General features: G+C 46.1%; 1 protein-coding gene across 1 annotated transcript in view; it reads left to right on the top strand.

Annotated features, from left to right (window-relative positions):
- Nucleotides 1-20,855, top strand: part of LMF2 (lipase maturation factor 2) — an 89,265-nt gene that overhangs the window by 34,513 nt on the left and 33,897 nt on the right. The window contains exons 7-8 of the mRNA XM_073579284.1: nucleotides 9,184-9,315; nucleotides 20,745-20,850. Coding sequence (XP_073435385.1) covers nucleotides 9,184-9,315; nucleotides 20,745-20,850 — 238 coding nt within the window. The remainder of the gene's footprint in view (nucleotides 1-9,183; nucleotides 9,316-20,744; nucleotides 20,851-20,855) is intronic.

Genomic DNA, 20,855 nt, shown 5'->3' with positions numbered 1-20,855 from the left:
AGCTGCTGGAAGCCGGAACCATGGAGATGCTGCAAAGACGCCGGGACCATGCGAGGGCATGCTGCTGGGTGAGTAGGATATCTTCTGGAAGCCGGCGGCTGTCACGGTGTGCTGATATAAGAGAAATGAATATTCATTTCTCTTTAGAAGAGGGCACAGCTACAGCCGCCAACTCTTGCCTCCTGTGACCCGCTGCTCCCCCTCCCCCGCCAGCTTTCTGGACAATTGACTCGTGTATAAACCGAGGGGGGGCATTTTCAGTACAAAAAATGGGCTGAAAAACTCGGCGTATATACGGTAGTCTAAAACAGCCTCAATGGCCAGTGTGAAAGTTGCAAGATTACACTTTTTTTTATTCTATTTTTTTTTTCAAATACCTCGATTTGAAGAAAAAACCCTGCAAAAATTACAAAAAAGACGCCAAAAACTTATTTAAACAAAAGGTCATTCTCTGATGTATAGCTTTACATTAAGGCATGTATGTATTGTCTGCCTTCTTTGCAGAGATACAATGTGCCAGTCACGAGAAATCTAACATTACCTGCTATAAATAAGTCAGGCTGGAATTGCACTGGGAAGATGATGTACTGGTGCCCTCAAGCGAAAAAAAGGAAAAAATCCAGCGTGTCCGTCTTCAAATTAGTACTGGTGCACTGACACACCACCAATGCACTTCCTGCCTGTTTTACATATGGCTTGTTATCTAGATTTTTCATGGATGGCACTTTGGTTCTCTGTTAAATGTATCATTTATATAACGCGAACATAGCCGTCCATCATGCCCCTGCTCTGCCGTCTGCCCCGCCTCCTTCTGTCTACTATGCCGGCGCCTGCTCTGTGAAAACAATTCTCGGGCGTGCGCAGTGCGTGTTGCCCGTGAACTGACATCAGGCGATGACGCCTGCGTGTTGTGGAGGGCCCAGATTCCCAGCCCCGCAGTGTGAATACATCATAACACACATGCTGCGTGGCAGGATCTGGGGCCTCCACAACACGCAGTCGTGATCGCCTGATGTCAGTTCACGGGCAGCGTGCAATGCTCATGGCCGATAACTGTTTTCACAGAGCAGGCGCCAGCATAAGAGTCAGAAGGAGGCGGGGCACAGACGGCAGAGCAGGGGCATGATGGACGGCTATGGGAGGCGGGGCACAGACGGCAGCACAGGGGCGATGCCCAGACGCGACAGATATGATTGACAGTGGGGAGGCGGCTGCTTCAGGGGGAGACTCCATACCTATGGGACTCAATACAGGTATGGGGACCTATTTATAAAAGTTAATATTTCGGCATTACTGGGGGTCAGAAACTGAAGAGCGACCTTCACAGAATGCAGCCTTAGTGCTGCTGAAGGTGGCTCTTTTAGTTAAAAAACATCGAGGGGGGGTGACCGGTTCCCTTTAAATGTAGTAAAGTAGCATAGTCCTTGTCAATTTTGAGCTCAAGTAGAATAGATACACATGGTGCATACGGCTGGTACTCTCTATAAAGCTCCAACCGCCCTGCCGCTCTCTGTTCTCTGCATTCATAGCCAGCAGAACATCTCATTGTGTCCAACACTCTGCTTCTAATGCAGGATTCACTAAATCATCCCAGACAGATGTCTATTTAACCTTTGTTTGAAGACTTCTATTGAAGGAGAACTCGCCACCTCTAGTGGCAGCCTGTTCCACTCATTGATCACCCGCACTGTTGAAATGTTTTTTCCTAATGTCTAATATGTCTCCTCCAATTCAGTTTTATCCCATTGCTTCTCGTGTTTCCATGTGCAAATAAAGCTGATCCCTCTACAGTGTGATAACCCTTGAGATCTTTGTAGACAGCTATTACCGTATATACTCATGTATAAGCAGAGTTTTTCAGCCCACTTTTTTGGCTGAAAAAGACCCCCTCGGCTTATACACGAGTCACGGTCCCTGCAAAAAAAAACAAAAAACGACCTACTCGCCTCTCGTCGCTTTGGGCCAGGTGCCGGTGTCCTGAGCAGGCGGGGACACCGGCGCGCTATGGGAGTCAGGTGCCGGTGTCGCCGCTTGCTCAGGGCCCCGGCACTGGCTATATTCACCTGTCCGCGTTCCACTGCTGCGCGCCGCTCCGACTTCCTGGTCCTCTGGCTGTGACGTTCAGGTCAGAGGGCGCGATGACGTAGTTAGTGCGCACCCTCTGCCTGAACAGTCACTGACAGAGGACCCGGAAAACAGAGTGGCGCGCAGCGGTGCAACGCGGACAGTTGAATATAGCCAGTGCCAAGGCCATGAGCAAGTGGCGACACTGGCACATGGCCCCCAGCAACGAGAGGTGAGTATGTAATTTTTTATTTTTTAATCGCAGCAGCAGCATATGGGGCATATTGTATTTATGGAGCATGTTATGGGGCCACAATTAACCTTTGTGCAGCATTATATGGAGCATATTTTTCTGTGGAGCATCTTATGGGGCCAACATCCTTTGTGCAGCAATATATGGGACATATTTTAATATGGAGCATCTTATGGTGGCCATCATCAACCTTTATGGAGCATTATATTGGGCATATTTTGTATAGAGTATCTTATGGGGCCCATCAACAACCTTTATGGAGCATCTTATGGGGCCCATCATGAACTGTATGGAGCATTATTTAGGGCTTTTGATTCAATATGGATATTCAAAAACATTTAACCTACTGATGTCTCCATTTTACTTTTATTGGTATCTATTTTTATTTTTTAAATTTACCAGTATCTGCTGCATTTTGCACCCTCGGCTTATATTCAAGTCAATAAGATCTCCCAGTTTTTTGTGGCAAAATTAGGGGCCTCGGCTTATACTTAGGCCGGCTTATACTCGAGTATATACAGTAAGTCTCCTCTCAGTCTTCCCTTTTTGCAAGATAAAGATTTCCAAAGCCTCTAACCTTTCCTCATAGGACATTTGTTTGCAGACCGGTCATGATTTTGGTTGCTCTTCTCTGAACGTACTCCAGTTTGTTCATGTCTTTTTTTTTTTTTTTTAAATGTGGAGCCCAGAACTTCACACAGTATTCCCCGATAGGCCTGACAAGGAGGAGTAGAGCGGGATAGTTACTTCATTTGATCTAGAGTATGCTTTTCTTAATACATCCTAGAACTGTTTGCCGTTTTTGCTGCTGCATCACACTGTTGACTCGTGCAGACTGTGATCTATTAGTATACCCATGTCTTGCTTTATTGCTTTTTTTTGTGGACACAGGTAACCATGGGTGTATGCTGCTATCGCTAGGAGTCTCACACTATGCAAAAAAGATTAATAAAAAGACACCGGATACCTGAAAGGGAAAACGAGGATCTGGTAGCAGATCCAGGTCCCCCCTCCTACAGACACTAAGCTTAAACTGAGGTACTTTGTGCCTGTCGGTGGGTGTATACTGCTGAGGAGGAGATATTTTCCATTTCTCTTTGTCTTTCAGGTTATTCTTCCTTAGGGTAACAGGGTGTAATTTCTCACCCTGTTTTCCCGTACTTATGCAACAGAGCAGTGTGGTGTCACCCACATCGCCCACTCTCAGGCCTGCAGGCTGGACCTAATCCCCTGTCACCTTTACAGCTGCTTCAGGGTGATTCCCGGTGACTGGGTCCTAGTCTTTTCCCCTCCCCACCCCTCTCCTCACAGGGCTGGGAGGAAGAAAGTGGTCACCAACGGTGACTTCCCCCCTTCTTGAAAGGGGTTGATGCTGTCTTCTGCACCGTCTGCAGATGGTGCAGGTACGAGGATCCCTGATTCCAGCAACCCTTTCCCAGCCGAGGGCTCCGGATGTGATCCTCATCGCTGCAGAAGGACCTGGACTCGCTGGAACACCTGAGAAGGCAGGTGTTCACATTTGCGAGGTTTTACAGGGTTCATACCCATGCCTTGTCTGATGCAGGCCTGGGAAGAAAGGTGCAGCAGGCGGTGGTTACACACCAGCCGACCTAAGTCTGTTTTCTTTGCCTTTTTTCTGGTTCCCACTTTAGGGACTGTTTTGGGACGTCCCATCGTTACCTGTGTCTCCCAATGAAGCGATAAAAGAGGGATTTTTGGTACTCACCGTAAAATCTTTCTTGGAGGCTTCATTGGGGGACACAGCACCCTCCCTTGGGCCTATGTGTCTTTGTTATTGGGTTTGTACATATGTTGAGTTTTTGGTTGCTTCTCCTACTGCTTTAACACCAACTGAGGTACTGGTGGGTGTATACTGTTGAGGAGGAACTATTTTCCTTTATTGCATAGTGTCAGCCTCCTAGCGACAGCAGCAAACACCCTGTGTCCCCCAATGTAGGCCCCAAGAATGATTTTATGGTGAGTACTAAAAATCTCTCTCAAACGGGCTGTTGCTTAGCCCTATTCCTCCCATTCTGTATATGCTTTTTTTATTTTTTCTCCTAGCTTTGACTTAAAGATAACACATCAGCAAATTTAATAATTTTTCCTTCTTCTAAATCATTGATAAAGATGTTGGAGAACGCAGGGTGCAGGAGAAAGCCCTGTGGTATGCCACTTGAGACATTTTTCTAACTGGATGTACAGTCATTTATGTCCACTCTTTGGGTCCGATCACTAAGCCAGTTATGAATCCACCTAACAGTTGCCTTGACCATTCCATATTTGGTCATTTTTTCAATAAGGATGGTATAAGATACTTTGACAAATGCTTTGCTGAAGTCAAAATATATTATATCTACTGTGTTTCACTGATCCACTTAGGCTGGTTTCACATTAGCGCATTTTCAGCGCGCGCACGGCCGGGGGTAGCTCCGCCCCCGAGCCGGCTCTCTGCCCGGCGTGCCCGCCCCTTGCTTGTAGCGCCGCCTACTAGCGGACAGCGGCGCCTGCGATCGGCGCACCCTATCTTTAGCATAGGGTGCGCAGATCGTGCGCAGGCCGTGCGCTAGTTGCGCTTTGACCTGTGCTGCGCACTTTTGACGGTGCGCCGTGCGCTCCAAAATCAAACTTTTCGGATTTTGGCGCGCACGGCGCACCGTCAAAAGTGCGCAGCGCAGGTCAAAGCGCAACTAGCGCACGGCCTGCGCACGATCTGCGCACCCTATGCTAAAGATAGGGTGCGCCGATCGCAGGCGCCGCTGTCCGCTAGTAGGCGGCGCTACAAGCAAGGGGCGGGCACGCCGGGCAGAGAGCCGGCTCGGGGGCGGAGCTACCCCCGGCCGTGCGCGCGCTGAAAATGCGCTAATGTGAAACCAGCCTACGTCAGTGATTCTGTCATAGAAGGAAATTAAGTTAGTCTGACATGACTTATTAGTTACAAACCCTTTCTGACTCTGGTTGATCACTTCATTCTCATCCAGGTAATTGCATACATGTTGTTTAATAATTTGTTCAAAGATCTTTCCTAGTATAGAAATCAGGCTCACTGGCCTATTGTTCCTTTGGTCCACCTTCTTTCCATTTTTTAAATATGGGGACAACATTTGATCTTGAACAGTCTTCTGTGACTTTTCCTGTTCTCCTAGAATTTTCAAAGATTTTGGAGAGTGGTTCAATAATTTCCATTATCTCCTTCAGTACCCTAGAATGTAATTCATCTGGACCTGGAGACTTGAATTAATTTGTTAGATAAGTATTACCTTACTGTCTCTTTGTTTTATAGATAGTGTGGGTTCTTCTATTCCTTCAGTAGTACAGTGAAGATCAGTTGATGTTACATTTACTTTCTAAGAGAAAACAGATGCAAAATAGAAATTTAAAAGTTCGGTCTTCTCAACAACATTTTTTACCACTTCAATGTTTACATCCTGTTGAAATCCTGTAGCATCTTTGACATTTCTTTTTTCTTTTCACATATCCCCAAAATTCTTTTTTACTGCTTTTGACGTTTCTTGCAAGCCTTAATTCATTGTCAGCTTTAGATAATCTGATGTGTGCCCTTCAAGTTCTGCAGACAGCATTATAATCATCTTTAGATATGCCTCACTATTTCCATTTGATACATATGTAAGGAGGTCGACGAGATTGCGGGTACCTGCGTGCCGGGTCTGGAACTTAAAGGGCTGCATCCTCTGTTCCCGGGGGGGATGCCTGAATGAGCCGGACCAACCTCTGAACCCAGGAGGTCGGGGAGAACCTGAAAAGGGCGCGCAGCACTAGAGGATAAAGCGCGCGAAGTGGGGGAGTCTGGCGCCGGTGTAGTGCAGTGCAGAGAGCAGAGCGGTAAGCGGCGTGCCCTGCTTCACCCATCAGAGGGTACCGATGTGGCGACGGGCCATATGATAGGAGCCCCGGTTGCCAGCAGAGCAGAGTCGGGTGTTGTAGCAGCCAAAGAGAGAAGTGCTCCGTCCCGGGAGTATCAGCGGCGCGCAGACCAGCGGCCGCCGTCAATAGCGCAGACCAGGGAGAGCGAGACATGCAGTGTGTGTCCAGTGATGACGAGAGAACCAGGTGCCATATACTACGTGACTGTGAGTACCGCACACGCGCTGCCCAAGAGGGACCGCATACGAGACTGACACTTGCACCCTGACGTTGCCAGCTGTTAGTTGCCCTGACCCTTGTGACCTGACTTCACCAGTCAAGATAGTTAAGGAGCCACGTTGGGCTCGTACAGGACTGTGGCCCATGCCTTTGTTAGCCACCTCAGTATACGGACTATGGGCTGGAGAAGGCGCCCGCTGTTGCCGGCGCTATTGAGTTCGCAGCAGGAGCTGCAGTGTTAGGACTTCCTGATACGCTTGCTACCGAACTGTCATTATTTGAATCATTGTACTTCATTTTGCCATTTATACTGTTTGGCCCTTTACCTCCCTGCGTGGAGTATTCCTCTAAATAAACCTGTTAACCCTTGCTCTGCCTCCCGCCGTCACTGCATCCCGCGTTCCTGCAATTTCTACACATATTTCTTTCTTCCTTTTTATCAAGTGTTTAACTTCTGTGTTCATCCATCCTGGTTTCATTAAATGCTTCCTATTCTTCCCTATTTTAGGGATTAAGAATTGTCCTTTTGAGAATCTTATTTTTCTAAATTTCCCATCCTTTTTGGATATTTCTGTCCTTATGGACATCCAACCATTGGATCCCTCCTATCCTCTTTCTGAGTCCCTTAAAATCTGCCTCTCTAATATGCAACCTTGAAAGCCTGAGTTTTCATCCTCTAGTTACAAAAAATTCTATGATATGATGGCGTGATCGCTGCCTCCTAGGGTCCCAGCCACTCTTGCCTCCTCAACCTTTTCCTCATTTATAAGGATTCGATCCAAGGTAGCAGAACAACAGGTTTTCTCCTCTACTTTTTAGAAGTTAAAGTTGTCAACAAGAGAGGATAGTATTTTGCTGAACCTGTTACGTTTGCCTGAGAGATTCCCAAAAAATGTCTGGAGAGTTGAAATCTCCCATGATCACTGTGTTGTTGTTGGTGTGTGTGTGTGTGTGTGTGTGTGTGTGTGTGTGTGTGTGTGTGTGTGTGTGTGTGTGTGGTGTTTTTTTTTTTTTTTGTTTAAGAACTTGGCCATCTGATATATAGAGTTCATCCATATATTCAGCTTGCCCATGTGGCCTCTATTAAACCCCTACAATGGTGTCCTGTCCGTTATTCTCACTTTGTATTATTAGCCAAGCAGTTTCCATGGAACTGAGTTTCTGAAGCTTCAATTTCTGTGGAGATATAAACTTGTCTAACATACAATGCGACACGTTTATAAAGTCTGTTTCTTGCAAATAAGTTGTAGCCTTGTATTCCAATAGTGTATCGTCCCACCAAGTTTCAGTTTTGCCAATAACATCATATTTCTTTTCCTGGGTTAGTAGCTCTAATTTTCCTTGTTTTTTTTTACCAGTGTTGTGTGCATTTGTATAGAAACTTCATGGTTTTCAATCAGTTCTATTTCTCCAATATTTATTTGTTCTTCCTTTCCACTTCTAATAGCAGAGTTCTCAATAGTATTTGTTTGCTGTATGGCTTTCCCTGGCCTTTTGCTTCTATTCTCACAATCTTCTAGTTTAAAGCTTTCTTGATGAGTATAGCATGCTGTTAAATGTGTAGATGCAGTTAAATTAATATGATTGGGGCTCCTTTAGAGAGTCAAACTGTTGGAGCGGGTATGCAGAGGTTTGTGTTTGTACAAACACCTGTCTGCATCTATTCCAGGCATTTGGCCCTAATGGCTGCCACAATTCCAGAGTGATGTACTGTATATGACCTGCTGTGGCTCTCATTTCATGGCATTGACAGTATGGGGGAATAAAGGACAGTGTAGTGAAATGAGAGCTGCAGTGTGTCATATAAACTGCTCTAGATCTGTGACAGCTCTCTGGTCATTGTTCCACAATAGAACAGAGCTGTGTGTCATTACACGTTTTACGATATCACACAGAAAAAAATATTTCTTACCTTTTATTGGGCAGCACAGTGGCTCAGTGGATAGCACTGCAGCGCTGGAGTCCTGGGTTCAAATCCCACCAAGGACAACATCTGCAAGGAGTTTGTATGTTCTCCACGTGTTTGCGTGAGTTTCCTCCGGGTTCTCCGGTTTCCTCCCACATTCCAAAGACATACTGTTAGGGAATTTAGATTGTGAGCCCCATCAGGGACAGTGATAAGGTGTACAAACTGTAAAGCACTGCGGAATAAGTTAGCGCTATATAAAAATAAAGATTATTGTTATTGGGGCATTTTCTAATGACCCTTGGTTATAGTGGAAACTTAAATCTAAACTTTAGAAGCGAATATCTGTGCCAATTAGAAGTAAAAAAAATAAATACCTTGTTGTGTAATAACTTCTTAAAGATGACCTTTCACAAAAAGTTTTTATGTTGAGCTGGACATACAATGTAATAGTGGCTGCAGAGCGGAATAAAACGTTTATTTTTCAATTTGGCTTTTTTGTTGCGGAAATATTGCCAATCAAAATTTTTGCACCAAATTAGTTAACTTTTCTCAAACTAAATGGATGTTGTCAAATTGTTTTCACTGGGGGCCTGTACTTCTAACAGAATGATGCTGACCAATTATAAGCAAGCAGCAACACATTGGAAAAAGAATGTTCCCCCACCCCCATAGCTAAGAGCAGGTTTCTTAGTAAGTGAGATGTATAATGTCAGCCTGATCTGGTCTAACCTCCTGCATCATTAGACCATGCTGGGTATACAGGAAATAACAAAGGTCCCTTTTAATGATGATCTGTGTTTTTTGTTCTTACTGTTTTTTTTATCTGAATTTTGTTTTGTTTTTTTTCTTGTAGGCCGTAAGTTCTCTCTACAGTCCTTTGTTGTTTTTTTTGATCTCCTGGTCTTTGGTTTGCTTGGTTTCTGGACTGTGAAATACTTTGCTCTACAAATAAACTTAGAAAAATATCATGTGGAATCTAAAACTGGTGAGTACTCTTCTCAGTGTTTTCGAACACTGGGTTTTTATTTTGATATAAGACATGTAAAAGGTTGGGAAGCTGAAAATGCTTTAGATTTTTTTGCAGTTTTTTGTCTTAAAACCTCCCAGTGTTCTCTGGTTTAATTTCTGGTGATACGAATTCTAATAAGTGTAGCCCTTAGGACTCTCTCACAACAGCGAGTAACACTGCTGAATGCTATCTGATAGTTTATCGGATAGCACTCAGACCAGTGTTATTCTATGGGGCAGTGAAGATCTGTTTTTCTCACTCCGATTTGGCATGAGAAAAAAAATGCAGCATATTGCGAGTGTAGCTGCAAATCAGATCGAGGCCATTCAAGTTTAATGGGTGTGTGTAAAACATCGGAGTGCATTGAGATGTCATCCTACTGCATTCTGATTTGTGTGGACACAGATAATGGAGGAATTAAAGGGAATCTGTCAACCCTGGGACAATTTTAAGCTATTACTATTGGCATACAGGTAATAGAATGGTTATAATAGTCTTACCGGTATGCCTCATAGCTGCGGTATAGTTGGTAAATTGAGTTTTATTCTTTTATGTTAATGATTTTTTTTTCCAGGCTCCGGGGCACACAGTGCCTGAAAGAAATCTGTCTCCTCTCTTCATTATCATAGCACCCCCTCCCATGCACATCGTACTGCCATGTGATGCACAGTTGTGGCGCCGTAATCCCACGTCTGCACCCGCGCTATTATCCGTACCTTACCCACCCTTATATGGGCAGTGTCTTCATCCTTCTTCTGCGCAGGCGCCGGTGACTCGCCTGCGCAGAAGAAGAATGAAGACACTGCCCAAAGAGCAAAAAAGATACAGATAATAGCTGCAGTAAAAATAAAACCACAAAAACAATGATGGAATTTTTTTTGGCTTTCCATTTGCCATTTAACCGCACTTGAAATTTCTTTACTATTTTCTCATATACTCCTATGGTAAAATGTATGATGTCTGTCAAAACTACAATTTGTCCACCAAACCAGCAAGCCCTCATATATGATTGAAAAATAGTCATGGGCCCTCGAAAAAGGGGGGAACTTAAAAATGAAAATTGTCTTCATCCTTAATGGAGTGAGGCACTTTCATAATAAGTGCTGTCTTTGTTAATCCCTGTCTGCTTTAAAGACGCTGCTTACAGTACTAGCTGAAATGTATAACGAATATGTGTTGTGGGAGGCTGTTGGCAACCTTGACAGTAACACCAATATAACTCATACGCGAGAAAAAAAAATAACTCTATACATTGTGTGTGTTATTATTAGGATACTATTGTCGGGGTCGTAAACGACAATAAATCCTCATTCACCAGTCATTCCAAATCATTGTGCGAGCGCAAAACATCTGGTACCAATTAAGAATGACTCAGACACGCAGCTGATTCAGTCTTAGCTGATGTCCCGCATCCACACCTGTCAGGAGCAGTACAACAACTGGCTTTATTTACAAATACACAATACTATATTGAGTGTTAGGGGAAGGCGTGCATTAGGCGGGGTTTATGCAGTATACATCTAGTGTCCAGTCTCTCTCTGATTCGTCAAAACGTCTCCCGATGGTTACTACTTCTTCACATTCCTGAGTTATCTTTTTTTAGGAGAAATGAAACTTAACTTAACTCTTTAGACACTGAATTTAAGTGAAAGTGAACACTGGCAGCCATCTTTAATACAGTTACATTTGCATTAGCAAGCAATTAGGAAAAACTTATTGTTTCACAGTATAAAAGTTATATAAGAAAATATATTTTCACCTTGACAATCCCCCCTAAACACTAAGTTTTTCCCTTAATGAAAGATCCTTCGAGACTGACAATGCGATGGGAAAAGGGGAGGTGGATTTCTTCATCCAGACACCTCAGAAGCTCTCCCCTAGCGAGAGGCCTCCAGGCAGCTGAACCCTTCACTAACCTCACATGGAGTTCTCCCGCTGTCCCTAAACTAAGTCTCTTAACATCATCTGAGAATGGGGGGTTTTGTCTACTCTCTTGAGGGGAATATACTTAGGGATCTCCCCTAGATCAGTACCATCGTACTCTGGTGGGTCTACTTCTTGATTGAGGAAGGTGCCAGTCGGAGTTGCTTTGGCAATAACCTTTTTATACAAGGGAATAACACAATAAAGAGTTATCGATCCAATTACAAGGAGGGCAATCAGTACTATACAAGCTTGTTGAAGGAATCCCTTGAGTCCACCCAACCAGCCGGAAAAGAAAGATGTGTCTACTCCAGCATTAGTTTTCAATTCTGCTGCTAACCCAGTTATCTTTTTAAGGGCTATCATGGTTTTTCCATTCACTCCAGAGTTCTGAGGGATATAGGTACAACACTCCTCTCCCACCATCCCACAAACTCCTCCTTTCTCAGCTAATATCATATCAAGGGCTAGTCGATTTTGGAGTGTCATTCTAGTGTTAGGGCCCAATTCTTCAACTATACCTTGGAAGGCATCTTGGCTGAAATTGACAAACCTTTGTTCACTGTAATATATGTAATTGATCCATTCAACATTTTTATTAATCTGCACCTGTGGGATTATAGAAGCAAAGCCAGCATAGATCTGGTTCTGGGCTTTAAATTGGTCAGGCACCCCCCTTGGCACTCCAATAGCATCAATATATACTAGTGGATCTTCTTCATAACTCATATGGAGCTGATCGAGGCTTCTCCTTTTCCTGGTAGGTTCATCAGGTATCTTTGGATCCCAGGGTAGAATCTTGAACTGCATAGCTAGTTTAACAAGGGTGCATTGGCCTGTCCAGGCATTTGGCAACCTAGGACGGAGCTTACCATCTCCACATAACCAATAAATGTCATACATATATTGTGTATGTTTGATTAACAAGTCAGTATCTAGAGAACTATTCTCTTTGCAGAAACCTGTCTCGAAGATCCCTACTGGTGTACCTGTGGTGTCGTGGGAATTATAGCAGGTGTAATTGTCAGCTAATACAGTTACTTCTCCTGGGACCTTTAGTTTGGGTTCCTTATGAATTAGTGGGACGTAATCTGGGCAATCAGTGGGCTTCAAACCTTTCAACAAATTCATGACACAGGCAGTGGTGTTGTCATCAGGGAAAAGCAATGCATGTGTGTATAGGTGTGTATTCGCAGCAGCACAAGCAATACATCCTACAGAGATATTCTGGACTTTTACATTGTACCTCACCCATTCTAACCACAAATTTTTCCTTGGGGCTGTTTGTGTTTCTATGGAGAAAACCTCTTGCCAACTGAGACCTGGAATGGGGATCACTTCATTAACTACATTTTGCAAACGCTCACCTGGGCCTATTTTAGGTGTACTGGTAACGGGGGCCTTGGTTGGTCTGAAGCTAATATCCTGAAGCCGTATATGGCCTAAATACGCATAAGGTCCAGCACTAAATACATAATTATAATGCCTTCCTAGTACGAACGTCTGCAGATCACCAGATTGAGGGCTTTCAAGATTTAGGAGAAGGGGGTGACAGCTTCTACCCCATTTACAGCCCCTAAATGGTTGCAGAAGGGCTGTTGGATGCATTCTCTCACGAAGACTCCTACCCGTCCCATCCTTGGGGAACATGGCTTCGCTAGGTTTATATCCCCAATCATTCCCCGTACTCCAGGCAGCATCTGTCCAATAATGACAATTATTGTTGTCTTGTCTGGTAACACACATATAGAACTGGATGATCCCCTCTACCACCCGTTCAGTCTCAAGGCACTTGACTACATCACAGAAATCAAATCGCCAGATATTCACCGGGGCTGTCAGGTTTACCCAGAGAATAAAGGGACCAGAATTCTTATTTACAATAGGGGCCGAAGAGGTAGGGGCGAGGATGGCCCCCAGTCCCAAGGTCAAAAACAACAGCAACATTTCCCTTCAGTCACTACTGTGACTAAACACTGGTTCGGTCTCTTTTACAGTGTGAAGCATGAATCCAGGTGCTCTTTCCTTCAAGTTTTACTGCAGTGGGGGTGACCAGGATCACCGTGTGGGGTCCTTCAAATCTCGGCTGGAGACAATCTCTGCGCACAAACTTTTTCACATACACCAGGTCTCCTGGCACAAAGTCATGGACCACGTCACCTGTGGATTCTGGAAGAGAAGCAGAAACTGTAGAGTGGGTGTTAGACAGTTCCTTAGACAATGCAATCACAAATTGTACAACTTTATCATTTGTCTCAGACAACTCTTGTGGCCTAATGTCTCCTATTTTAGGTGGAGCACCAAAAAGAATCTCAAAGGGAGTCAGGCCGTGTTTTCCCTGTGGGGTGTGTCTGATATGGTATAGGACCACGGGGAGCAAATCTGTCCCTAACATGTGCCACAATTCCTCGTAGACATTGGCAGTGAAGGCTGGGCCTTGATCTGATTCAACAACTTCGGGAATTCCAAATCTGCACGAAATTTCAGTGATGAGCTTCTTAGCTGTAGTTTTGGCAGTCATGTTGGTCACTGAGTAGGCTTCGGGCCATCCTGAGAACATATCCACAGCCACTAGGACGTACTCATACTTTCCTGACTTGGGCATCTGAATATGATCAACCTGGATTCTCTGCCAAGGGTAGTCTGGTTTGGCAAGATGCTGAAGTGGAACCTTGGCGGTGGCTGTTGGGTTACAGATGGCACAGACTGGGCAGGCTCTTGAGTAGGCTGTGACAGTGGTAGAGATTCCTGGGGCCCAGTAGAGCTTCTTGATACAGGCCAGAGCTTGGTTCTTTCCTCGATGAGTTGATCCATGAGCCCATGCTGCAACGGCTGGATACATTCTTTTGGGTAGACAGGGTTTCCCATCCACCTTAGAGAGTCTAGGAAATTGGTATTGTCCGGCAGAACTACGATTCCCATGAATGGCTCCTGCAGCTTCCCACTGCTTCTTTTCTTCTTTAGAGGTCAACTTTTGTTCTTCCCACAATCTCTCTTCAGGTGGTCGGGCTGGCTTCCAGACAGATCCGGTGGCAGGGTATTCCATTTCCATGTCTTCTATCAACTCCCTCTTCTTTCTTCGGGCTTCGGACTTCTCAAAGTCTCGTTCTTCTTCGGCTTGGGTAGCTTCTTTGGTTGCCTGTTCTCTTGTTTGTGCTCTGGTAAGCACAGGCATCACAGGTGTATCAGTGCCTTCCCAACAGGGTTTTTCTGGTGCTGTTTCTTCTTCTTCCCACTTTGCTGAGACATTCTTTATGGCAGCAGCTTTGGCAGCTTGATCTGCTAAATGGTTTCCTCTAGTCTCCTTCGAATTGACTTTCCCGTGAGCTTTGACCTTGATCACCGCAATTTGTACAGGTAGCTCCAATGCCTTCATCAGGGCTTTAATCCTTAGTGCATGTTTAACAGGGGTTCCTGTAGCCGTAATGAACCCTCGGGACTTCCACAGGAATCCAAAATCGTGACAGATTCCATAGCCGTATCTTGAGTCAGTGTAGACATTGGCCGTCTTCCCTTCTGCTAGATAACATGCTTGTTGTAGGGCCACAAGTTCGGCTTCTTGAGCCGAAAGGTGAGGTGGCAAGGCTTCAGCCAGAAGGACTTCTGTTTCAGTGGTGACCGCATATCCAGTGTGGAACTTGCCATAAGAGTCTGCAAATCGAGATCCATCAGTCCATAGTTGCAAATCAGGGTTGAGAAGTTCTTGAGTTACCACATTTTGTGGTGCAGAGGCTTCTTGTTCCAGTGCTTTTACACAGTCATGCGGGTCATCAGGTGACCTCCCGTCTGGTAAATCCTTATACCCGTCAGGGAACTCCCCCCTAGAATGTGGAAGCAAAGTGGCTGGGTTGATGGTAGTACATTTCTGGAAGGTGATGTTGGAGGGCAGAAGTAGAGAGCACTGAAGTCTGAGATGTCTTTGGCTCGTTAGATGCTTAGGAGATGTTTGTTGGAGGACAGCAGAGAGATCATGTCCAGCTTGAATGACCAAGTCATGACCAAGTGCTATGTCAGCAGACTTATCCAGAAGAACATGGGCTGCATGCACAGCCTTGAGGCAGGAAGGAGCAGTTCTGGCAACAGGGTCTAGCCTGGCTGAGTAGTAGGCCAGAGGACGGAAACGATCAGCATGTTTCTGTGCCAGCACACCAGAGGCATGTCCTTCAGATTCTGAAACAAAGAGATGAAACGGCTGAGTGTAGTCAGGGAGACCCAGAGCAGGGGCGCTGACAACAGCTTCCTTGAGAGCCAGGAAACAGTCCTTTTGCTGAGCATAGATATACGGATTTTCAGCATGATCCCAGTCCGGTCCTCCAGTCTTGAGGCAATCATACAAAGGTTGCATGAGTCTTGAAGCATCCGGAATCCACTGTCTGCAGTAGGTAATGAGTCCTAAGAAAGACTGCATAGCAGAGTATGTCTTTGGATAAGGGATATCCTCGATTGCATGTTTTCTGTCCTCGGTGAGGTGTCTCGAGCCTTGAGAGATGCAGTGTCCGAGGAAGACGACTTTCTCTTTGCACCACTGGACCTTGGCCTTTGAGACTTTGCAGTTGGCAGAATGAAGAAAAAGGAGCAAGGACTCAGAAGCAGCAAACAGATTCTCTTCAGTTCCACAGAGGAGTAGGTCATCAACATACTGGAGAAGCGTGACATGAAGATTCTGTAACACCCACGGATCCAGGGTCATCTTCATAGCATGAGTGAACTGGTTAGGGGAGTTCTGGGCACCCTGTGGTGTCCTGGTCCAGGTCAGCTGAGATCCTTGAAACGTGAAGGCAAATAAAAACTGTGAGTCTTCATGAAGCGGGACACTGAAGAAAGCATTAGCCAGGTCAATAACGGTGAAGAGTGTTGCTGAAGTAGGCACTTGAGAAAGCAAGGTGTTTGGGTTGGGTACCACAGGAGTTTCCAAGATGGTGGCTGAATTGACTGCTCTGAGGTCCTGTACAAGTCTGTACTTCGGAGGGTCTCCAGGAGCTGTCTTCTTCTTCACTGGAAACTGGGGTGTGTTACAGGGTGAAACACATCTGATTAGCACTCCAGAATGTAAGAGGGAGGTAATCTGAACTCCAAGGCTCCGCTCTTGGGCAGCCTTAAGCGGATACTGAGGTAGTCTGGGGTATGGGTGCCCAGGTTTGAGGTGGACTTTTACTGGAGGCACTTTGAGCAGACCCACATCCTCAGGTCCAGTTGACCACAGAGTGGTAGGTAGATTGGGCAAATCCGGGGAAGGTGTCGTTTGCAGAGTCATCATCATCAGAGGGAAAGCCTTAAGGACACAACGATCTTCAGTGCCTTGTTGTGAGGCAGGATCTTGTAATTGCAATTCCATCCCTTGATCACCGAAGATGATGGTAGCGTGAAGCCTTTGAAGGAGGTCAGCTCCTAGAAGGTTGACGGGGCAGGTTTCAGACACCAGAAATTTGGCAAAGACACCAGAGAATGGGCCAGCTGGGACGGGAACAGTGAGTGGTGATGAGGTTTGTTGACCTTCAACTCCAATACATGTGAGGAAATCTGAAGACAGGGAGATTGTAGGAGGCAGCTGAGATGACGAGATAACAGAGGTGGCCGCCCCAGTGTCCACTAAGAACTTGAGAGGTTGATTGTCCACTTCCAGGGTCACTGTACCACAAGACGAGGAAGTACAGGTGGCGGGAAAAGTGGGCACCGGTTGGCCTGAACTTCATGAGTGTGGAGGAGGAAGAGGTCTCTGAGGGTGCCCCCTGCGAGGACAACTTCTTCTCATATGACCAGGGCTGGCACACTCCCAACACAGAGGTCTCCCTTGGTCATCACGAACTGGTCTGTCCCTGTAGTTTTGGCCCTGGGACCCTCTCGGCCTCAAGCGTGGTGATCCATACCGATCCTGAGCCTGATACACCATAACAGGTACTTCTGAGGCTTCTGCCATATACATGGCTGGTTTCTTCTTGCCTTTGTCCTTCTGTGCTTCCTTCTCTGCTTCCTTTTCTGCTTCTTTTTCTTCCCTTTTGAAGCATTTTCTGATAACTCTTCACAACAGTGAGGGCCTGTTTTAGGGGACCATCAGGTAATTCGGGACGAAGCTTCATGACCTTATCCTTCAGTGGATCTTCCAGACCATCAATAAAAGCACGGACCAACAAGGCTGCCTGCGTCTTCACATGAGTTGAATAACCCGAGTCTTCAAACTGCATAGTTAGTCTGGCAGCGTATTTCTCCACGGCTTCACCAGATTCTTGTTGTATATCCTGTATTGATCCTGCTTCGTCACAGAGACGATCCTGGGCCCACTTTGTGAGTTGAGCGATAAACTCCTTTCCAGACTTGAACTTGTTGAGAGGTCCTGCTTTAGTGGGGTCCAATTCCTTCATGATGGTGGGGAGAAAATATTCAGAGGCTTTGATTGAGGTGATGCCTGATAGATCAGACCATGTAGCCCCGTAGATGCTCCTAGTCTGTTCCAGTTTCCTTACATACTGCATGGGAAATTTGTCCGGGTCAGGTAACGTGTTAACAATAGCATCAATTTGTACCGGAGTGAAGGGTTTGTATTTCAGCTTCAGCCCTTCTTCTTCTTCGTCATGTGTCACTGCCTCATCCTTCGGGGCAGTTGGGGGTGCTGTGGGTATTACCTCATCCAGGGGCTTTATACCTGTGTGCATCAGTGGTATCATGTATTCAGCTACCAAGGGCATGATGCCCTCTAATCCGGATTCATGGTAACAGACGATCCTAACTTCTTGTAAATCGAGATCTGGGGTTGATTGGAGACAATTCTTGATGACTTCAACGTGTTCCTTCATACAGGGGCCCAGTGGGTATCCAAAGAGTCCTGAAGATATCAATGGTATAGCCAAAGTTCTACGAGGAAGTGTATCTCTCCCTAGCCGTCCTGCAAAGATAAGCACTGTCTGTAAGGCGGTCTGCAATATTGTACGGCAATGCTCGGGTGTCCTGTAATCATATATAGGGCCTGCAGTGTGTAACACTATATCACAGGGCAAATTCCCTCCCTGGGTGGACATAGCGTCTCCTGGATGCAAGGGGCCATAATTGGTAAGGTAGGCCTGACACTCTTGGGTTATGGCTGGGCCTCCCTTTTTAGCTATCTGTTGGGCCAAACCACCTCTATGCGACAGGGTAGAGTTAGCTGGGTTCACTATGGCTCCTACCTGGTGGGTAACTATGTCCCCATACCCCACTGAGAAAAGAACCTGGGAGCCCTGAGGTGTGATGTAATAGCGTGAATGACAGGGGAACCAGATTTCAGGGTCATGGGGCAACCTAGAGGATTTGTTGAGAGGGGTAGGTAGTGGGCTCCTTCCGTGCCGGGGGGATTCGAACGGACCTAATAGCAGTGGCGGGGCAGGGGGAATTGTAGCAACCTGATTGTCAGAATCTTCTGATCCCTCATCATCTCCGATAGCTTGGCGCCTCATACGCATTACGGACCGGAAAGCCGTACTGCCGGTCAGGGCATCAAGAGTGAAGGGACCTTGACCAGGTGTATTTACAAATATCACAGTGGGTTGCACCGGGAGACTAGGCCCAGAGGCCGGAACAGAAACAGGAACATTAGAGGTGGGAACAGCATCGGTCGGTGCCGGAGGTTTCTCAGGAAGTGGTGGTCCCTGATAGTACTCGCCGGAAAGTGTTACCAGCGGACATGGTGGCTGGGGAGGAATTCCGGGTGCACCAAGATGGCTGCCGGTGGAGGCGTGGCATGCCCCACTTCCGTCCATGGTCTGGGCGGAACCCCAAGGACGGCCCGCCCCACACACACGGCAGGTTTCCACCCAGGTTGGATTCTGCACGCCACAAACAGGACACACCCACGCTTCTGGAGAGCTCGTCTTGTCGCCATTATAGGGCGGTGGTTGGGACTGCATTTTCATCATCAGTGGCACGGCGGCCATTTTACAATCTATAAGATCACAGTTCAAAGGCATTTTATAACCAAACACAGGTTCCGCATTGTCTGATCCTCCTTCCCCATCAATCTCTTTCCATCCTTCATTCTTCAAGCCTCGCGCAACTCGCAGATGAGCTTGTGCTTGTTCTAACAATCCTTTATCTTTCAACATGCCTCGTTTGTTCTCTGAGATTATGCCACATAGCCGGCTGTAATCTCCCTGACGAGGGCAATCCTACATGCTTATACAATCTCTCAACATTCTTGACTGCCTTCTTGCCTTCCCGTGACGCTACTATTGCCTTGACCTCCACAGCATCCTCATCTAACTTGTGGGGCACAGACTTCTTCTGCTTTAAGATACGCAGCATGACTCTTACAGAATACTATGGTTCTCTGCAGAAAAACCACTGGTAGCGATATCAACACTGATGTTCCACAGTACGGAGCCTCACGTTCGACGTACTAGGAAAAGAGCCTCGCGCTCAATATTTCCTTTCCCTAACCTTGAACAGCAGTGATTAACAGATTATCCTGCCACGATATTCCAACAGTCGGGAGGCGGTCTCCTTGTGAGAGCCCTCCACAGAAATACAGGTGGTCCCTTCTCGGGACGTCTTAATTACCTAGTTGGTACAATATCACAGAGGCTGCGTCTCCTATCCCTTCCTCTAAGTTGCCCCACAATCTGCAACTAGCTCAATTTATCACTCCACTTCACTACTAGACAATAGTCACGGGTAGGGTGGTTAAATAGAGTACAATGACCGGTGGAGGAGGTGTGGTGTACACGAGGACGCGCAGAATGCGACGTCTCTCAGTTGCTGGTTCAGAGCGTGGCACAGGATCGCACTCAGTCTCACCACTCGACCGGTCACCCCTCAGACCCAAGGAGACCACAGACAAACCAATAACGGCTGAGACACTAGCAAGTGTGACACATACAGTGTATATGATCTCACTTACCGTGTTTTGGAGGGTGATCAGTCCTCGAGGTCAGCCACTACAGGTATCATCCACAGACATCCAGGCATGGGTCCAGAGGAGCATCGGATCACTGTCCACGCCCCACGTTGGGCGCCAAATTGTCGGGGTCGTAAACGACAATAAATCGTCATTCCAAATCATTGTGCGAGCGCAAAACATCTGGTACCAATTAAGAATGACTCAGACACGCAGCTGATTCAGTCTTAGCTGATGTCCCGCATCCACACCTGTCAGGAGCAGTACAACAACTGGCTTTATTTACAAATACACAATACTATATTGAGTGTTAGGGGAAGGCGTGCATTAGGCGGGGTTTATGCAGTATACATCTAGTGTCCAGTCTCTCTCTGATTCGTCAAAACGTCTCCCGATGGTTACTTCTTCACATTCCTGAGTTATCTTTTTTTAGGAGAAATGAAACTTAACTTAACTCTTTAGACACTGAATTTAAGTGAAAGTGAACACTGGCAGCCATCTTTAATACAGTTACATTTGCATTAGCAAGCAATTAGGAAAAACTTATTGTTTCACAGTATAAAAGTTATATAAGAAAATATATTTTCACCTTGACAATATGATTTCTGTTTTTTCGCAGCTTTTACATACCACGATTTCCTGCAGTGGCTTCGCACCCTCACATTTCCCTCTATTTGGCTAGCAGCTGCATCTCTTGGCTGGGAGATTCTCAAAGGCATGTACAGGTAAG

The sequence above is a fragment of the Dendrobates tinctorius genome, unplaced genomic scaffold (assembly GCF_039654945.1).
Source record: "Dendrobates tinctorius isolate UK_male_01 unplaced genomic scaffold, ASM3965494v1 ptg000062l, whole genome shotgun sequence".
Classification (NCBI taxonomy): domain Eukaryota; kingdom Metazoa; phylum Chordata; class Amphibia; order Anura; family Dendrobatidae; genus Dendrobates; species Dendrobates tinctorius.
Note: the sequence above shows the minus strand (reverse complement) of the source record. Positions and strands in the feature narration are given on the sequence as shown.